At 34.7% G+C, this 20,580-nt stretch overlaps 1 protein-coding gene and 1 long non-coding RNA gene across 3 annotated transcripts; both read left to right on the top strand.

Annotated features, from left to right (window-relative positions):
• The first annotated feature begins 8,770 nt into the window (after positions 1-8,770).
• LOC110881223 (nuclear transcription factor Y subunit B-10) lies at positions 8,771-19,591 on the top strand. 2 transcript variants are annotated; one of them, XM_022129558.2, is made up of 7 exons: positions 8,771-8,914; positions 10,171-10,409; positions 12,348-12,477; positions 12,600-12,605; positions 12,692-12,769; positions 19,138-19,188; positions 19,277-19,591. In XM_022129558.2, exons 2-7 carry the CDS (start codon positions 10,186-10,188, stop codon positions 19,310-19,312), a joined length of 525 nt encoding a protein of 174 aa, XP_021985250.1. In that variant the 5' UTR covers positions 8,771-8,914; positions 10,171-10,185; the 3' UTR covers positions 19,313-19,591. The 2 variants fall into 2 exon arrangements, with proteins under 2 accessions (XP_021985250.1, XP_021985243.1); XM_022129551.2 differs by lacking the exons at positions 19,138-19,188; positions 19,277-19,591 and adding exons at positions 14,030-14,080; positions 14,169-14,483.
• LOC110881244 lies at positions 16,571-17,248 on the top strand. Its single transcript, XR_002559653.2, has 3 exons — positions 16,571-16,605; positions 16,736-16,786; positions 16,875-17,248. It is a non-coding gene; the product is annotated as an uncharacterized LOC110881244 (long non-coding RNA).
• Positions 19,592-20,580: the final 989 nt, after the last annotated feature.

The raw sequence follows: 20,580 nt of genomic DNA, 5'->3' as shown, positions 1-20,580 counted from the left end.
AATGATTATCAGCCTCATTTGCGCACACAATCGCACGCTCCTTCAAAACCCTATTTCTACAAATTGGGTAAATTCAGTCGATTGTGTGTGCAAATGAGGCTGATAATCATTTTATGCACAGGTAAGATGTTAACAAGCCACGTCAGTCCACACATGTTAAGCCACATCAGCAATATTTTAACCTAGTTAGTGTTTTTTTTTAACGTGGGAGTATTTTACAAACAAAAGTGAATAGTTCGGATTATTATTGGTGATTAAATAAGTTGGGATTATTATTGGCCAATAACAGTGAGTTGGGATAATTTATTTCCAATTTACCTTTTTTTTTCTAAAATCACATTTTAATTTTTGGTGTAGGTTAAAAGGTGATCATGAGCTAACAACACTTTATTATGGGAAAGAAGAGGACAAGAATAATAAGATAGATGTAAGATCAGCTACAGATGATGAGGTTGAATCACCATTGCTTAATCTCCCGTTTCATCTCTTGGAGACGATAATGGACCGTTGCATTGGTGTTGAATACATGCGCTTTCGTGCTACATGCAAACGTTGTCATGTAGCAGCACCTTTGATACAATGGAGCGACAAAACAGCGTTAAGGAGATTGCACAGCTATTCAGTAGTTTCACCATGGCTAATGGTGGTAGACAAGAATCGAAAGATTATCACTTTTACAGATCCGATGTTTGGTGACAAGTACTTTATGAAAAGATCACAGGTATCAATTCATGATGAGAGAATACGTTGTTCTAGGTTCGGTTGGTTGTTGTATTGTACCGGCTATTCCACATTAACGTTCTTAAATCCCTTCACGGGCGATATTTGCAAGCTTCCTTACTGCCAGTGGTTTTTAGGCAGCGTGTGTTTCTCTGCGCCTCCTACTTCTCCTGATTGCATGGTTGTTGGGTTTACGAACGGAGGTGATGGATATATTTGCATACACTTTGTTGCTCGGGAACAATGTTGGGTTAGGATCCGTTTGGATATTAGTGGTGCCCCTCCTGGCCGTTTTTGTTTTCCAACGTTTTGCCGCAGAGATCTTTATGTTCTATGTGGCAAGGGTGAAGTTCATGTTTTTAAAAGCTTGTTCAAACTACAAGGTTACTACAGTAAGAAAGTTGTAGGTGAAAGAAGTTCTGAAGGAGAACTAGTTATAGTTGGCAAGCTTGGAGAATATGTTGAGGTATACAAGTCTAATGAAGATACACAAGAGTGGGAGGAAATAGAGTGTTTAGGAAGTTACATGATTTATATTTGTGGCGACACATGTATGTGCATTGAAGCTAAAGCACCAGAGATGGAGAACAAGATATTTTTTCCACGATTGGGTTCCAAGAACGGAAATGTGGTGTTTTATTCGCTTGAAACACACATGTATCATACGTTCCATGACAAACACGTTGAAGAAATTGTTGGGATTGGAATAAAACATCTCTTCCCTCACGCATGGATTGAACCAACTTGGTCCTAGCTAAATTTATTTATTTATGTTTGTGATTCGCCATCATTTGTTCAGTTTTATATATATTTATATTGCTAGGCAAAAGATCAAATACAAATAATCTTAACCAAAAAGACAAGGTGGCATTTTTGTAATTACCACCAACTATCAAAGTTACAACAAAAAATACCTAAAAAAACACAAATTTTTTTTTAACATTTTTTATTAAAAAATCGCTACATTTCGTTAGCAAAAAAAAAATTGTTTTTTTTTTGGCTGCTACTAAAAGTAGCGATTTTTTAATAAAAAATGTTAAAAAAATAAAATAAAATAATTTGTGTGTTTTTTTTATTTTTTTAGGTTTTTTGAGGGGTTTAGTTTTTAGCATTTTAGCTTGGGTGGGGGGTTAGGTTTTTTTTAGGTTTTTGGGGGTGGGGGGTTAGGTTTTTTTAGGTTTTTGGGGGTGGGGGGGGGTGGGGGGTTAGGTTTTTTTTTAGGTTTTTGGGGGTGGGGGGGGGGTTAGGTTTTTTTAGGTTTTTGGGGGGTGGGGGTAGGTTTTTTTAGGTTTTTGGGGGGTGAGAGGGGGTGGGGGTTTAGGTTTTTTTTGGTGGTGGGGGGAGTGGTTAGGTTTTTTTAGGTATATTTGTAGAGTAACTTTGATAGTTATTGATAATTACAAAAATGCCACCTTGTCTTTTTGAGTTTTCCTTCAATTTGTATGTTTAGTATGTAAAAATTATTTGTACAAGAACTTTACCCTATATTGCTATTGCTATTACAAAAAGATAAATTGTATTGGCTAGATTTAACTTGGTTGTTTCGAACTTATTTATTTCATTGGAATTTTTATGTTTGTGTTTTGCATCATTTTTAAGCTTTGTCTCCAATGTTTCAATATGGCAACTACACTTGAAAAAGTTTCTTTGATGGAAAAAAAAAAAATTAATTAGGCCCCTCTGATAATTTCTGCAGGCATTCTGCAATGTTTCAATAGTTAATTCTTTTAATCTTGTAAGTTATAATTAAATCCTATTGTTTTGTAGGTTTCTAACAAAGATAGAACTCATTGAAGTTATATTTCTTAGATTATGTTAAATTGTTAATTTTAATCAATTTTCCCGAACCATGTATTCAACTTATCGAGTCGTTGGTTATGAATTTGGGCTAGCTGGTGTTTGGCATTACCTTTTGAAAGTAATATGTCATATGGAACAATGCATGTGTGATTTTAAAGTGAAATTAATGATCTTTAATTCATTGGTCTAACACAACAAGGTCTTAATTTGTCTTTAAGTTTGCTTAAAATGAAAAGATGAGACACGATGGCCTTGAGTCATATTATCATAGCATGCCCCTTCAAAGCTCTGTTACTCATGTAAAAACATTGAAATATTATGGAAGTCTCATGTTGTATTCATATTTTGATTAACAAGTACATTGTTATCCGTAGATTAGAAGTGTTTTAGAAATATGTTAAATGTTGATTGTATTATCGAGCGAGTCTTTGATGTCGGTCCTTTTGTAGGTCTTCTTTTGATCGTTATCTGTTCTTTTCCCAGCGAGACATTGGGTTGTTTTAATGAAAGTTTAAGCATAGCCTGTAAAAAACATAGTTCCCTTTAGTTTCAATGTTTCGCATTCAGTGCCCTCTAAACAAAGTCTAGATGTTTTAGAAACACGTCTTCCTTCTTCCTTCATGTACGCGTATAAGCTAACATTCTTGCCACTTAAAATATTTAAACCACTAACTCAAAATTAACAAACTTATATAAAACAATACAACGTGTTTAAAATATTTAAACTATTCATATGACAATCAGTGGCGAAGCTTGACGTTTTCGATTGGAGGGGGGGGGGGGGGGTAGAAAACATATATACCCAAAAAATTCTATAGACCCGCAGGTCGAAAACGTATATACCTAAAAATTTCTATACGAAAACTACATATATAACACTACTGAGCGAAAAGTTCGGGGGGTCGGACGCCCACCCCCCGGGCCCCTTCAAAGCTGCGGTCCTGATGACAATAAACTATTTAATAGACAACATCGTATACTTTACAACCATTACTGTTTAAACTATATCAAGCATAAACCATTTACATCACCATAAGGCCAGGGGGTGTGGCTTAACGCCACCCCGCCATCTCAGTGATTTTAGCGCCTCGGGGCGCCATGGACCACACCACGGTGGTTGGGGGGGCGTCTAGATGAATCTGACGTGGCGTGATACCACACCCTCTAGCCTAATTAAACTATTTTAAGTTCTAATATTAATCAAATTTTTTATCAACTCAATTCAGCAATAGTTCATGTCCTCAACATAATATATGAAAATAATCTATTAATAATATGAATTACTATTACATTTACCTTAATAAGTACTAATTCTAAATACAATATTGTATTTCTTTTTAACGTACTATGCAATTTCAATTAAAAACCATATTTACAAAAATCACTTCGATTTCATCAAAACTCTTCTATTTTCACTCAAACTTCATCTTTTTCATCTTTTTCATCTTTTTACAAGGAACTTCATCTTTTTCATAAAACTCTTCATTTTTTATTCATCAAATCCTTATATTGTACTTCGGATCTACACATAACTGAGTGTATTGGGCCTAGCTACGACTTCCCAAATTAGAAATCAGGTGATTTCATTCTCACCAAGTGTTAGATCCAAGTAAAAACCTCTTTAAAACCTTTTCAACTTTGATTTTACACTTAAACGGACCTAAAACGACATGTATTTCGTTCACTGGATAGTGAGACGAGGTAGTGTCGAAACCGTCATGAATAGGACTCGAAAATATATCTGATTCATGCGAAAACACAGCTCCGGACGCTCAAACTCGCTGAACAGAAGCTTGTGCGAAGCCAGACTGGCTTATATGAAGCCATGGCTTCGTACGAAGGCACCCTTCGTACATACCAGTCCAGTTTTTCTCACACGCGACTTGAACCAAGACCTCTCCGACTCTATGTTTAATCAGTAGCTTAAGGCTGGAGGGATGCACACTCGAATTCTCGAAGAAAGATGCGAAGAACACTCGATTTTGGACAACGGAAGCAACACGTGTACGAAGCCTCTGTTTCCCACCCGACACTTCGATTTCCACCGTTTCAGCACTTTGGAAGACTTACGCATTATGTCCCCGTACGCAGGCTGATCCGGCGCTCCCTTCAATCCACTTCAGATCGTGTTTACTTGTTAGACACGCACAGTGAGTATACTCGAACCCTTTTTCGCCGAACGCACTTTTGGGTGTTACGTACGTTCTATATCAAAACACACCACACTTAAATGCTTTATGAACGTTGACTTCACTCGCATGTTATACGTGATTAGTTGAATATTTGTTGCTATGTTACACAGTGATGACTTGTCCGACCGCCCTTAGCAACAATAGTACTATAGTTTGGACTCAGCACCTGTTTATTCAGGGGTTGCTAGGGTTACTTCACGTGTTCACAGTGGTGAACATGTGTCGCACATACTCTACTCGCAGTCATGTGGTTAGCTTGTATCATTGTTGATAGCTTCGCCCGTTACGTGTTACATGCTGGTTATGCGTAAACATTTTTTATACTATATTTATTCAAACTTGTGTACTCACCTTTACATTATTGTATTGACTTTATTTTAACGTATGTGACAGGTTGATGGTTTGTTTACTGCAAATGGATAGGATGTCTAGAAACCCGCAATAAAAATCTAGGTTGTCGGATTGGATTTTGTTTGAGAGATGTAAACTCCGTTATGACTGTTTGATGAAATATTTGTTTATTAGTATGGGATAATGAACTTGTTAAATATTGTCACTAAATAGTTGTTATGGATTCTCTTGAGCAATCTGGTTCGCCTAGTGTCGTGCCCCGATGATTTCGCCATCGGTTGGGGTGTGACACTCTGAAGGACTTCATATGAGACTAATGGATGTCGTCACCACATACTTATACGGGACACTTGAAAATGACATCTACATGAAAATCTCTAAAGGATTAAAATTTCCTGAAGCATTAAAATCAACACCCCGATATATGTGTTCTGTGAAGCTCCAGAGATCTTTATATGGTCTCAAACAATATGGTCGTATGTGGTACAATCGACTTAGTGAATATCTCGAAAAAGAAGGATACAAGTCTGATGTAATCTGTCCATGTGTCTTTACAAAAAGATCACTCTCAAATTTCACTACAATAGCAGTCTATGTTGATGATATCAACATCATCGGATCTCCTGAAAAGATAGAGAAAACTGCTCAGTTGTTAAAGAAGGAATTTGAAATGAAAGATCTTGGTTTGAAAAAATTATGCATCGAACTACAATTTGAGTGCAATGGCACATTTGTCCATCAATCAAACTACATCCAGAAGATGTTAGTACGTTTCAGTATGGATAAAGCACATCCTTTTAGCATACCTATGGTTTTCCGACCGCTAGATCCACACAAGGATTCTCATCGCCCTCAAGAAGAAGGCGAAGAAGTACTTGGTCCAGAAGTACCGTACTTGAGCACGATCGGTGCCCTTATGTATCTCGCAAATAACACAAGACCTGACATTGCATTTACAGTTCATGTACTAGCGAGATACAGTTCGAATCCAACACGTAGACACTGGAATGGTTCTGGTATATTTGCGGGACACGAGACTTAGGTCTTTTCTATCAAAAGGATCAAAAGTCCCACCTTGTTGGGTATGATGATGCCGGATATCTATCAGATCCTCACAAAGCAAAATCTCAGATAGGTTATATATTCACATACGGTGGCACAACAATTTCTTGGAAGTCAACTAAGCAAACACTTACAGCAACATCATCAAATCATGCCGAATTAATAGCACTATATGAAGCTGGTCGAGAATGTGTGTGGTTGAGATCAATGATTAATCACATACAAGAAGCATACGAATTAGAACAGGTCAAGAAGGAGCCGACAATTATTTATGAAGACAATGCTGCTTGCATAGCTCAGATCAGAGAAGGTTACATCAAGGGTGATCGAACAAATCACATCTCACCAAAGTTCTTCTCAACATATGACTTGCAGAAAGAAGGGGAAATTGATGTTCGCCAGATCAAGTCAAGTGAAAATTTAGCTGACCTGTTCACAAAATCTTTACCTAGAAGTAGTTTCGAGCAGTTATCACATAAGATCGGGCTTCGTAGGTTAATAGACGTTAGTTAAATTGGGGGGGGGGGGGGCATTATACACGTTGTACTCTTTTCCTTTACTAAGTTTTGTCCCATTGGGTTTTCTTAGCAAGGTTTTTAATGAGGCAACATAACTGGTCCTACAGTATCAATTCATCACTTAGGTCCTGAAGTATGGATTTAACATCATCCTGAAGAATGTTGTTAATAGTGTATAATGAACAGTATGTATATCTGAGGGAGAGTGTTATAAAACCAGATATACAACCCACCCCCCCCAATAATTGTTTGGCAGTTCTCGAATAACCATCTGGCAGTTAGTGTCTATATGTATGGTTATATTTGTAATATATGGGTGAAGATGATTGCAAATTGAATACAATTCCATTTTGTTTCTTATCAATTTTCAATTTTTGTACATTTGGGTTTTTTTTTTTTTTTTTTTTCTAAATGTACATCTGAGTCCCACATTCCATGTGTCTTATTTTTCTAGATAATTTCGTTGCATTTGGGGTACATGTTACGGGTTTCTCAGAAATTTGCATACGCAAAATTTGGATTATTGTTTTTCACAGTCAATTTGGCTCATTGGTTCTCAATTTCCATAATCAATAAACTTTGGTTCTCAATATCCAAATGGACCAGAACGTGTGATTAACTTCCTACAATTACGATTATTGTTGTATGGCTCATCTTCTATATTTGCACATTGGTTCTAATTGCTAAACCCATTGGTTTTCGTATAAGCAATTGTCTATGCCGCGTGTTAATTTCAAAAGCGATTTGAGGAATCATGGTATGATTTCGCGGTTGATTTTTCTATAACTTGGTTGGTCAGTTTGAAAATTTTAAAACCACATTGAACATTTTGGGTTACGGTTTACAGGGTTAACCACCGTGGGTTCTGACCTTCTAGGCTTTATATTTTAGTTGGCATCTATACTATATACTAAAAGAAACCAATGAAGGGACACTTGTCATTATTCTAGACCATCCTTAATTGTAGATAATTTTTATTTAAGTTAAACTATTAAATACTAATTAAATTAATATAAATCTTATCAACTCCAAAATAATTGGCATAAACTTAACTTCAAATAGTAAAGTCTTACTCTTATCTAAACTAAAACTTCAAGTCCTAAAGTCTTATCTAAACTAAAAAGCATTGTTTCACTCAACAGTAGATAGCTCAACAACTCTCACTTCATATTTATCTTCTATCTTCTATTATTTCTCCTTTGAACACAATATTTCTTTTGGTTTAAATGCTTCTATGTAAAGATCCCAGGTTACGTTTCATGGCGTAGCTAGCTGTGAAATAGGCTCTATGTTTAAATTAAAAAGAAAAAGAGAAAATACGAGGAATTATGGATTTGGTATATATTTCGTTTAGTGTTTGATCTTTACATCAACTATAATTATCATATCTGAAAACCAAATACATCCCAAAAGTTGATATTTTATATTGTCTAAACTGAAAACTAAACCGGACCCAAACCGTTTGATTAACAGGTTTGGTATAATCGAATGAATTTGGAATGCCAACATGAAATGGATGTATACAATATTTTTTGGATGTGATAATGTATAAGTACTACGTTTTCTTATGTACAAATTAAGTTGATTTGCTTTTGGAAATAAATGTTTTGCATAATCAACATCACGCCGTAACGCGCGTGTTAACGTTAACTTGTTAAACACATTTGATAAATCCATTATTTTACGCGTCAAATTATCTATTAATAATGCAAATCCTCTTAGCTTCATCACCCCTAATTTAGGTTGAATTCATTCAACCCTTAAATTATAGGTTGAATGAGTGTGTGAAAAAAAAAACTTTTAAACTAACTTCTCTCCACGATTTTAACGATCGTATTTTTTCATTACATTAATATTTTAAAAAAAATACACATTAAAACGAGCACTCTGTTTTCTTTAATTTAAGTATGCGTTGCTATGTTTTTTAATATAACTTTTTAACGTGTTACGTAATTAACAACTTCTTTTGGCCGTATCGCCCGAAAACTCACTAGTAAAATTATTATTATTATTATTATTATTATTATTATTATTATAAATAATAAATAACTAAATAAATAAAAATTCGAAAATCCTTAAATTTATTATAATAATAATAATAATAATAAAAAAATCGATTACTCCAAATAAGAGAAGAAAACCAAACCAACGGTGTTGATAAATCAGAGCTTCGCATCTCAATCGTCTCCTTTCTCCTTCGTTCTCCAGCGTCGGATCTCTCATCGCCCTCTTCATCCACCCTTGGCGCCCAAATTTCTCCCTCCATAACAGGCAACACCTTTAATTACATATTAAATCTTAACACATTCATTCTTTATAGCTTTCTTAGATCTACATGTTGTCTAAACACGAATGTGTATATGAATTAATGCCATGTAGGGGTTTTGAATGGTGTCTTGTTGCTGTATTTGTTGAAAAGTTTTGATCTTGATGATGGGTTTGGTGTTAATTTTGTGGGTTTTGAAATTTAGGGTTTTGGGTTTTTGATGGTGTAGTCTAGACATGAATAAGTATATGAATTAATGTCATTTATGTGTTTTAAATGGTGTCTTGTTGCTGTATTTGTTGAAAAGTTTTGATTTTGATGATTGGTTTGGTGTTGATTTTGTGGGTTTTGAAATTTAGGGTTTTTGATGGTGTAGTCTAAACACGAATGGGTATGTGAATTAATCTCATGTAGGGGTTTTGAATAGCGTCATTGTTGCTGTATTTGTTGAAAATTTTGATCTTGATGATGGGTTTGGTGTTGATTTTGTGGGTTTTTGAAATTTAGGGTTTTGGGTTTTCGATGGTGTAGTCTAAACACGAATTTGTACCGGAATGAATCTCATTTAGGGGTTTTGAATAGCGTCTTTGTTGCTGTATTTGTTGAAAAGTTTTGATCTTGATGATGGGTTTGGTGTTGATTTTGTGGGTTTTGAAATTTAGGGTTTTGGGTTTCTGATGATGTAGGCAAAACACGAATGTGTACCGGAATGAATCTCATTTAGGGGTTTTGAATGGTATCTTGCTGCTGTATTTGTTGAAAAGTTTTGATCTTGATGATGGGTTTGGTGTTGATTTTGTGGGTTTTGAAGTTTAGGGTTTTGGGTTTTCGATGGTGTAGTCTAAACACAAATGTGTATCGAAAAATTAATCTCATCTAGGTAGTTTCGAATGGTGTCTTGTTGCTGTATTTGTTGAAAAGTTTTGATCTTGATGATGGGTTTGGTGTTAATTTTGTGGGTTTTGAAATTTAGGGTTTTGGGTTTTGATAGTGTAATCTAAACGCGAATGTGTATCGAAATATTTATCTCATCGAGGTGGTTTCGAATGGTATCTTGTTGCTGTATTTGTTGAAAAGTTTTGATTTTGATGATGGGTTTGGTCAGGGTTTTGGGTTTTCAATGGTGTACTCTAAACACGAATGTGTATTGAAAAATTAATCTCATGTAGGTGGTTTTGAATGGTGTCTTGTTGCTGTATATGTCAAAAATTTTTGATTTTGATGATGGGTTTGGTGTTGATTTTGTGGTTTTGAAAATTAGGGTTTTGGTGTTTGGATGGCGGAGGGTCCAGCTAGTCCAGGTGGCGGTGGGAGTCACGAGAGTGGGGGGGACCTGAGCCCGAGGTCGTCAAATGTTCGAGAACAGGATCGGTTTTTGCCAATTGCGAATATCAGTCGGATTATGAAGAAAGGGTTACCGGCTAATGGCAAAATGTCAAAGGATGCAAAGGAGACTGTTCAGGAGTGTGTTTCTGAGTTTATCAGCTTTGTCACTAGTGAGTAAGTATATCGTTCTCACTTCTCAACACTTGTTTTAATAGACTGTTTTTGAACTCTTAAGTTTATTAGTGGTTTTAGTTTATTTTTTTTTTCATTTTTTTTTTCATAATTGTGTTGTTTGGATGTGTGTTAAACTGTTAGTTTTTTTGGTTTTATGATTATTTACGGTGGAAATAAACAAACTTGGGTAAAAAACTTTGTAAGAGAACTGGCTATTAAAGCACTCTGTTTTAAACCGTTACATATTATGAAAACGCATATTTAAACACCCCTTTGAACATAAAAGGAGTAAGCACGGTACATACCGAAAGCACCGGTACCGAAAAAGGGGGAAAGTGGTACCGGTACGGTTCGGTACCGGTTTGTTACCCGGTACCAAATGTTCATCCCTAATCTGCGCTACACTGTAGGAAGAAGAAGGTATGTTAAAAATGTTTTTGTTTTAAAAGATTTGGCAGCAGGTAATAAAAAAATTTCTTCCCATGAAAGGCTTCGAACCCGAGACACTCACTATATTTGAATGTTCATACAATCAACTGAATTGCGAAAGTTTTGCGCAATAATAACTATAATATATACATAGGGAGAAGATCATGCGAGAACCACCTCTTATTGCGAGAACCGTGAGAACCAATGTGAACACAACCAAAAATGCCTAAAAATAGCTAAAAATCACACAATTTTTTTTTTAATATTTTTATATAAAAATCGCTACTTTTCGAAGCCAAAAAAAAAAAAAAATTTTTGGCCACTGAAAGTAGCGATTTGAGCATAAAAATATTAAAAAAAAAAGTTTAGATTTTTTTTTATTTTTTCAGATTTTTTAGGTTATTTAGGGGTTTTAGTTTTTAGCATTTAGCTCGGGGGGGGGGGGTAGGTTTTTTTAGGTTTTTTTAGCTATTTTAGGTTGTGTTCACATTGGTTCTCGCAATAAATGGAGTTCTCGCATGAGCCCCTCCCTATATACATAAAGCGGAAAATGACAAAAAAACGTAAATTTAAAAGGGTAAAAAGCGTAATTTTTAACCGAGGGCAAAATTGTAATTTATTTTTGTGGGCAAAAGCATAATTTTATTTTGAACTGGGGTAAAAACGTAATTTTGAACTGATGGCAAAATCGTAATTTTAAAGCGGTGATAAAATCGTAAATTGGTTGGGCCAATGGGGGAGTTCCAGGCAGTTGCTTGACACTACTCCTCCATCTTGTGCCTGTAGTTATATACTGGGGGCAAAAGCGTAATTTGTCTGGGAAAGCAAACAAAAACGATAACAAAAATGTAAATTTAAATTAAGGGTAAAATCGTTATTTACCTGAGAGGAAGAAAACAAAACTAATGGCGAAACTGTAAATTTAAACGGTGTAAATTCGTAATTTTGAACCGAGGGCAAAATTGTAATTTTTCACCGGGTAAGGGTAAAATCGTAATTTACCTGAGAGGAAGAAAACAAAACTAATGGCGAAACTGTAAATTTAAACGATGTAAATGCGTAGTTTTTTCATTAAGAATGGAGGGCAATAGTCAATTTCATGTTAACTCATTGAACGGTTGAAGTGTTGTGATATACTAGCATTTTTTCCAGCGAGTACATGTTAATTCGTTAAATGGTTTGAAGTGTGTGATATACTAGCGAGTACGTATATGCTTGATTTTGTTCCGCTTCTTTGGTTTATAGTTTTTTTTTTTTCAGTTAGCTGGCACGTTGTTGTCATCTTCATATGTTTGGATGCATGTATAAACTGTTAAATTTTTTTCAATACAAGCTATTGATTATGATTTTATGATTATTTAGGGTGTAAAGAAACAAATATGGGTAAAAATCGTTTGTAAAAAACTGATTATCGAAACCTAATGCGTATCACTAGATACTTATTTTTTTGTATATATTGACCTTTTTTGTAAATAATATTAATTATGTGTTTTGGTGTTGAATGTGTAGGGCGAGTGATAAGTGTCAAAGGGAAAAGAGGAAAACTATCAACGGTGATGATCTTCTATGGGCAATGGCTACCTTAGGGTTCGAAGATTATATCGAACCACTCAAGTTATACTTGACTAGATACAGAGAGGTTTACGTTTTTCCTTTGCTAACTTAAATTATTATTACTTTAGTAGTTCATACATGATCTCTTTTTTTACTAACGGATTGATGTTTGTGTTTTCCTATGCTCGTGTCTGGATTAATTTGCAGATGGAGGTTAGTGAAGTTCGTTTGTTTCTCTCGACGTTATTATTATTGTTTGAGCGTTTTTGTGTGTGATTTTTGAATAATGTTTTCTTAAGGGTGACACCAAGGGATCTGCAAAAGGCCACGAAGGACTGGTTAGGAGAGACGGGGGGCAACCTGATCATAACGCACATGTGAGTAATTCGATATCACCAATTGCTTGTACTAAATCTCATAAATTTATATATTTTTTTCTAGATAATGAACGGTGGTGTAACTATATAAAATGTGAACGGTGGCTGTCCCGAGTTGTTTCATGTTATCTAAAGATTGTTGTTTTATATCTTTGACTCATTATTTATAGGAATAATAGATTTAAATAATCTCAACTATTGTTAATTGGCCGCCACATGTGCCAACTCAAAAATCACCACTTGCAGTCCTAACTATTAACATACTGGTCTTCAATGGACCCTGACTAACATAACCCTAACGTCGTTAGTTTCCGGAAAAAGAAACATTTGTGGACGGAAAAGGTTCCTAAAGGTTCGATCTAACGTTACAAAGAGGATTGGGACGAAAATGTTGAGTTTTCCGGCGACCTCAATAATGGGGGCATTTACTAGAAAAAGGTTCCTAAAGGTCTTATCTAAGGTTACAAAGAGGTTTGGGACGAAAGGGTTGAGTTTTCTAGCCAAAAAGAGTGTTCCGACCAAAAAAAAAATGTTTTTTCGGGCACCCTTGATAATTGGGACTTTTACTAGAAAAAAGGTTTCTAAAGGTCCAATCTAAGGTTACAAAGAGGTTGGGGACGAAAAGGTTGAGTTTTTCGGCCAAAAACGTTTTTCTGGCGACCGGCGTTAGGGTTCTGTTAGTCCATTGGAGGCCAGTATGTTAATCAAGGTTTAAAAGAACGGAAACGAGTTTCGAGGCGTTTTCCCTTCGCCTCACGAGGCGTAAGGCCGAGGCGGTATTAATAAAAAATATAAAAATTATATATATTATAAAAATAATAATACTAACTAATTTCGTCATCAGGTTCATCAAAATCATCAAAAACACACTTAAAAAAGACATGAAATGCTTGAAATTTACACAAAAAGTCAAAAACATCAAAAACAACTATCAAAATCCCTTGAGGCGCAGCTTTTTTAGCGCCTCAGTCCCTCTGAGGCGCATAGACATTAAAAACACCATGAGGCGCGCCTCAGACTCGTTTTTTGGCCGTTTCGCCTCGAGGCGTACGCCTCAAACGTTTTTTAAAACCATGATGTTAATAGTTGAGACTGCAGTGGTGACTTTGTAGTTAAGACCGGTGTAAATCCATTATTCCTTATTAACAATATTCAACGTAAGACGCCCGATTTTTGCATAAGAGTGTTGAAATCTATTCATGTAGCCATGCATTCTAAATGCACTAATATCTAATCATCATTTATTGTGCGTTTTTGCAGCTTGCTCATCAAGGTTCGTACTTGCAGGGTCTGGATTACGGGAGCTCACAGGTACCTTAATCATACGTATGTATACATGTGTGTATTTCGCATAATAAAATACCGATTTTATGGGTTATGTGATACTTGACATTTGCAGGGTCAACATGTGGTTCCAATGCAAGGCAGAGATTAACATTAACGGGTTCAAGATCTGTTACGATTTAAAGCTAAAACGCAGCCGTCACATCAACAGGTCTTGTTTTAAACTTGAGCATCTACTTAGCGTGCTTACGATTCGTTGGACTATGTATTCTCATATCTTATTGTAATTTAAACTATTCCGTAGATTTTATAGAAAAACGTTTCTACCTCACGAGTTGATGGTGTTAGGTATTCAAGTGTCATTTTCGAGTGTGTTTCGTTGTAACTTTTATAGTTGCTGAACTGATAAATTGCCGAAAATGACTTCAAATGCTTGTGTGAATATGCATCAATAGGGTGCCCAAATGCAAGTATTTGGTTTACCTATAAATGTATTTCATTCTCCTTATTTTTCAAGTGCAAGTTGCTTAAATAGAATGCGCGAGAAACTTGGGACTCAACCGGACACTTGGTTGAATCGTGCATCGGCTGTGCTTGTTGAACTTTTAGTCGTTACGATCAAAACAAAATATGTAGCCTTTTTTCATCTGTGAAGTATTAATAAAAACCTCTTGAAAGTAACGATGAACGTTTATTACCAAGTGTCGGTACCATAACAAATTGATACCAACTATGCTGTCTATACGTCGTAGTTTATATTTATGGTTTTGGACTTCAATATTTTTGGTAAGGTAAATTATGCGTTTTATTCTTTATGTTAATGTTAATACCCTGTTTCAGGGGGTGTTCTTTGGCGTGAAAATTGATGAGTTTTGTACTTAATATTTCAAAATCTTGCACGTTACCTCTTTTGACCCTAACCTAGTTAAATATTTTTTTTTTGTTAAATTTGGTCAAACAAGGGTATTTTAGTCTTCTTACTCGTCTATTTAATATTATTAAAAAATAAATCAATATATTTTTAAAAATTGTTATTATTATTTTTTTATTATTATTATTATTAGTATTATTAATATTAGTGGAAGTGGTAGTGGTAGTGGGTGGCGGCTGCAGTAGCTTGACATAACTAAGGGAAGAGATCTTCAACAATAGCTTTAGTTCTGTCAATGCTTTTGAGGCTCACAATTACTCTACTTGCGCCGAGGGTATTTTCACTTCCGATTGGATCAAAAGATGACGATTTTTCGTTTTATCTTCAGGATTGTTGAACCTTCAAGTGGAAACAGTTGCTTGCGTGAGTTGAATTTTGAATTTGTGTTATAGTTGTGTGAGTTTAGGTTTTGTTGGATGAGTATGTTTTGAGATGTGGATGAAGATTGATTAGTACTTTGATTTTGTTGGAGAGTTGCGAGTGTTGATGTTTGGTATGTGATTTAATTTAATGGGGATTATGGTTTATCTGATTTTATGATTGTATATCATTTTAGAATTTTTATGATTTTTTAGAATTTTTATTATTTTTTAGAATTTTTTGGAATTTTTTTGATTTTTTGAATTTTTTTTGATTTTTTGGAATTGGATCAAAATGGCAATTGAAAACATTTAAAATGAAAATCCCCAAAATACGCCTGGTTAAAGATGGACTTTTTGGATGGAATTAGTGTATGTGATCAAAATGGCAACAAAAGGGAAAAGTCAGGGACCCAGATGCAAAAAAAAACTATTTGGACTAAAATGATAAATTTGGACAAAACTCAGAGACTAAAATGGCAATTTACTCTTTTGTTATTTGAGTGTTGATGATCTTGTAAACAATTGTGAATCTAGGTTATTGGATAATATGTATATGAGGTGTGGATGAAGGTCGATTTAGGTGAACATGAGGGGAGAAGGTGGTGGTGGTGGCGGGCGGCGGTTGAGGGAGAGAGAGTGTGTGTTTTTGTGTTTAGAGAGAGAAATACGGTAGGGTGAGTTTTTTTTGTTTTATATATAAAAAATTTATGAACTAAGATGCGAAAAGACTGGAAACCCCTCATGTGGGGTTCACATGAACTAATTTTATACCTACTACGGTGATTATTTCTGTTGGTTGGCATGTAGATTTAATAAAAAAGAGAAATCATTTTTTTTAGAAAAAGCTCACAACCTCGTCTAGGTTGCAATCCAACATGATGCCAAATCTCCAAATTTAACTGGCACACTAATTTTAACTTTTTTTAATTTCTTTTCTTAACTACTAATTCTCCAATAATTTAAATACTCAATTAACTTATAATATTTAAACTTAAAAACAAAATTAAATACACTATATTTTTTAGTATTTTTTTTGAACGCCTAGATATAAATTTAGTATGAAATGATAAAGTAGACGACCAACAAGTAGGTAAACCAAACCTAACTCTTTATAAAATAAGTCCACTCCTTATCAATCTCACAACTTTCAATTCGAAACACCCGCCCCCTACACACAAACTCAAAAAGTGGAGGTGCTCTTCAAGAAATTCTCAACGAAGAATTGTCTATATATTAAAAAGAAACTCAAAAAACTAGAGGTGCTCTTCAAGAAACACCCGCCCCCTACACACAAACTCAAAAACTAGAATGTTTTGAATTCTATTCATGTAGCCATGCATTCTAAATGCACTAATATCTAATCTAATCATTTATTTTGCGTTTTTGCAGCTTGCTCATCAAGGTTCGTACTTGCAGGGTCTGGATTACGGGAGCTCACAGGTACCTTAATCATACATATGTATACGTGTGTGTATTTCGCATAATAAAATACTGATTTTATGGGTTATGTGATACTTGACATTTGCAGGGTCAACATGTGGTTCCAATGCAAGGCAGAGATTAACATTAATGGCTTCAAGATCTGTTACGATTTAAAGCTAAAACGCAGCCGCCACATCAACAGGTCTTGTTTTAAACTCGAGCATCTACTTAGCGTGCTTACGATTCGTTGGACTATGTATTCTCATATCTTATTGTAATTTAAACTATTCCGTAGATTTTATAGAAAAATGTTTCTACCTCACGAGTTGATGGTGTTAGGTATTCAAGTTTCATTTTCGAGAGTGTTTCGTTGTAACTTTTATAGTTGCTGAACTGATAAATTGTCGAAAATGACTTCAAATGCTTGTGTGAATATGCATCAATAGGTGCCCAAATGCAAGTATTTGGTTTACCTATAAATGTATTTCATTCTCCTTATTTTTCAAGTGCAAGTTGCTTAAATAGAATGCGCGAGAAACTTGGGACTCAACCGGACACTTGGTTGAATCGTGCGTCGGCTGTGCTTGTTGAACTTTTAGTCGTTACGATCAAAACAAAATATGTAGCCTTTTTTTCATCTGTGAAGTTTTAATAAAAACCTCTTGAAAGTAACGATGAACGTTTATTACCAAGTGTCGGTACCATAACAAATTGATACCAACTATGCTGTCTATACGTCGTAGTTTATATTTATGGTTTCATTATTTTTGGTAAGGTAAATTATGTGTTTTATTCTTTATGTTAATACCCTGTTTCAGGTGGTGTTCTTTGGTGTGAAAATTGATGAGTTTTGTACTTAATATTTCAAAATCTTGCACGTTACCTCTTTTGACCCTAACCTAATTAATTTTTTTTTGTTAAATCTGGTCAAATAAGGGTATTTTAGTCTTTTTACTCGTCTATTTAATATTATTGAAAAATAAATCAATATATTTTTAAAAATTATTATTATTTTTATTATTATTAGTATTATTAATATTAGTGGTAGTGGTAATGGGTGGCGGCTGCAGTAGCAACAGTAGCAGTAGCTCGACATAACTAAGGGAAGAGATCTTCAACAATAGCTTTAGTTCTGTCAATGCTTTTGAAGCTCACAATTACTCTACTTGCGCCTCTTGCGCCGAGGGTATTTTTACTTCCGATTGGATTAAAAGATGACGATTTTTCGTTTTATCTTCAGGATTGTTGAACCTTCAAGTGGAAACAGTTGCTTGCGTGAGTTGAATTTTGAATTTGTGTTATAGTTGTGTGAGTTTAGGTTTTGTTGGATGAATATGTTTTGAGATGTGGATGAAGATTGATTAGTACTTTGATTTTGTTGGAGAGTTGCGAGTGTTGATGTTTGGTATGTGATTTAATTTAATGGGGATTATGGTTTATCTGATTTTATGATTGTATATCATTTTGTTATTTGAGTGTTGATGATGTTGTAAACAATTGTGAATCTAGGTTATTGGATAATATGTATATGAGGTGTGGATGAAGGTCGATTTAGGTGAACATGAGGGGAGAAGGTGGTGGTGGCGGCGGTTGAGGGAGAGAGAGTGTGTTTTGTGTTTAGAGAGAGAAATACGGTAGGGTGAGGTTTTTTTTTTTTTTTTTATATAAAAAAAAATTTATGAACTAAGATGCGAAAAGACTGGAAAACCCTTATGTGGGGTCCACATGAAATAATTTTAGAATACCTACTACGGTGATCATTTCTTTGGGTTGGTTGACATGTAGATTTAATAAAAAAGAGTAATCAATTTTTTTTTTAGAAAAAACTCACAACCTCGTCTAGGTTGCAATCCAACATGATGCCAAATCTCCAAATTTAACTAGCGCACTAATTTTAACTTTTTTTTAATTTCTTTTCTTAACTACTAATTCTCCAATAATTTAAATACTCAATTAACTTATAATATTTAAACTTAAAAACAAAATTAAATACACTATATTTTTTAGTATTTTTTTTTGAATGTCTAGATATAAACTTAGTATGAAATGGTAAAGTAGACGACCAACAAGTAGGTAAACCAAACCTAACTCTTTATAAAATAAGTCCACTTCTTATCAATCTCACAACTTTCAGTTCGAAACACCCGCCCCCTACACACAAACTCAAAAACTGGAGGTGCTCTTCAAGAAATTCTCAACGAAGAATTGTCTATATATTAAAAAGAAACTCAAAAACTGGAGGTGCTCTTCAAGAAACACCCGCCCCCTACACACAAACTCAAAAACTAGAATGTTTTGAATTGTATTCATGTAGCCATGCATTTTAAATGCACTAATATCTAATCATCATTTATTGTGCGTTTTTGCAGCTTGCTCATCAAGGTTCGTACTTGCAGGGTCTGGATTACGGGAACTCACAGGTACCTTAATCATACGTATGTATACATGTGTGTATTTCGCATAATAAAATACCGATTTTATGGGTTATGTGATACTTGACATTTGCAGGGTCAACATGTGGTTCCAATGCAAGGCAGAGATTAACATTAATGGCTTCAAGATCTGTTACGATTTAAAGCTAAAACGCAGCCGCCACATCAACAGGTCTTGTTTTAAACTCGAGCATCTACTTAGCGTGCTTACGATTCGTTGGACTATGTATTCTCATATCTTATTGTAATTTAAACTATTCCGTAGATTTTATAGAAAAATGTTTCTACCTCATGAGTTGATGGTGTTAGGTATTCAAGTGTCATTTTCGAGTGTGTTTCGTTGTAACTTTTATAGTTGCTGAACTGATAAATTGTCGAAAATGACCTCAAATGCTTGTGTGAATATGCATCAATAGGTGCCCAAATTCAAGTATTTGGTTTACCTATAAATGTATTTCATTCTACTTATTTTTCAAGTGCAAGTTGCTTAAATAGAATGCGCGAGAAACTTGGGACTCAACCGGACACTTGGTTGAATCGTGCATCGGCTGTGCTTGTTGAACTTTTAGTCGTTACGATCAAAACAAAATATGTAGCCTTTTTTCATCTGTGAAGTATTAATAAAAACCTCTTGAAAGTAACGATGAACGTTTATTACCAAGTGTCGGTACCATAACAAATTGATACCAACTATGCTGTCTATACGTCGTAGTTTATATTTATGGTTTTGGACTTCAATATTTTTGGTAAGGTAAATTATGCGTTTTATTCTTTATGTTAATACCCTGTTTCAGGTGGTGTTCTTTGGCGTGAAAATTGATGAGTTTTGTACTTAATATTTCAAAATCTTGCATATTTCAAAATCTTGCATGTTACCTCTTTTGACCCTAACCTAGTTAAATATTTTTTTGTTAAATCTGGTCAAACAAGGGTGGTCAAACAAGGGTATTTTAGTCTTTTTACTCGTCTATTTAATATTATTGAAAAATAAATCAATATATTTTTAAAAATTATTATTATTATTAGTATTATTAATATTAGTGGTAGTGGTAGTGGGTGGCGGCTGCAGTAGCAACAGTAGCAGTAGCTCGACATAACTAAGGGAAGAGATCTTCAACAATAGCTTTAGTTCTGTCAATGCTTTTGAAGCTCACGATTACTCTACTTGAGCCAAGGGTATTTTCACTTCCGATTGGATCAAAAGATGACGATTTTTCGTTTTATCTTCACGATTGTTGAACCTTCAAGTGGAAACAGTTGCTTGCGTGAGTTGAATTTTGAATTTGTGTTATAGTTGTGTGAGTTTAGGTTTTGTTGGATGAATATGTTTTGAGATGTGGATGAAGATTGATTAGCACTTTGATTTTTGTTGGAGAGTTG

The sequence above is a fragment of the Helianthus annuus genome, chromosome 1 (genome assembly GCF_002127325.2).
Source record: "Helianthus annuus cultivar XRQ/B chromosome 1, HanXRQr2.0-SUNRISE, whole genome shotgun sequence".
NCBI lineage: Eukaryota > Viridiplantae > Streptophyta > Magnoliopsida > Asterales > Asteraceae > Helianthus > Helianthus annuus.
Note: the sequence above shows the minus strand (reverse complement) of the source record. Positions and strands in the feature narration are given on the sequence as shown.

Coding starts and splice junctions, on each gene's coding strand:
- LOC110881223 (XM_022129558.2), top strand. CDS start 10,186: ATGGCGGAGGGTCCAGCTAGTCCAGGTGGCGGTGGGAGTCACGAGAGT. Junction 10,410..12,347: donor ATCAGCTTTGTCACTAGTGA/GTAAGTATATCG, acceptor TTGAATGTGTAG/GGCGAGTGATAAGTGTCAAA. Junction 19,189..19,276: donor TGGATTACGGGAACTCACAG/GTACCTTAATCA, acceptor TGACATTTGCAG/GGTCAACATGTGGTTCCAAT.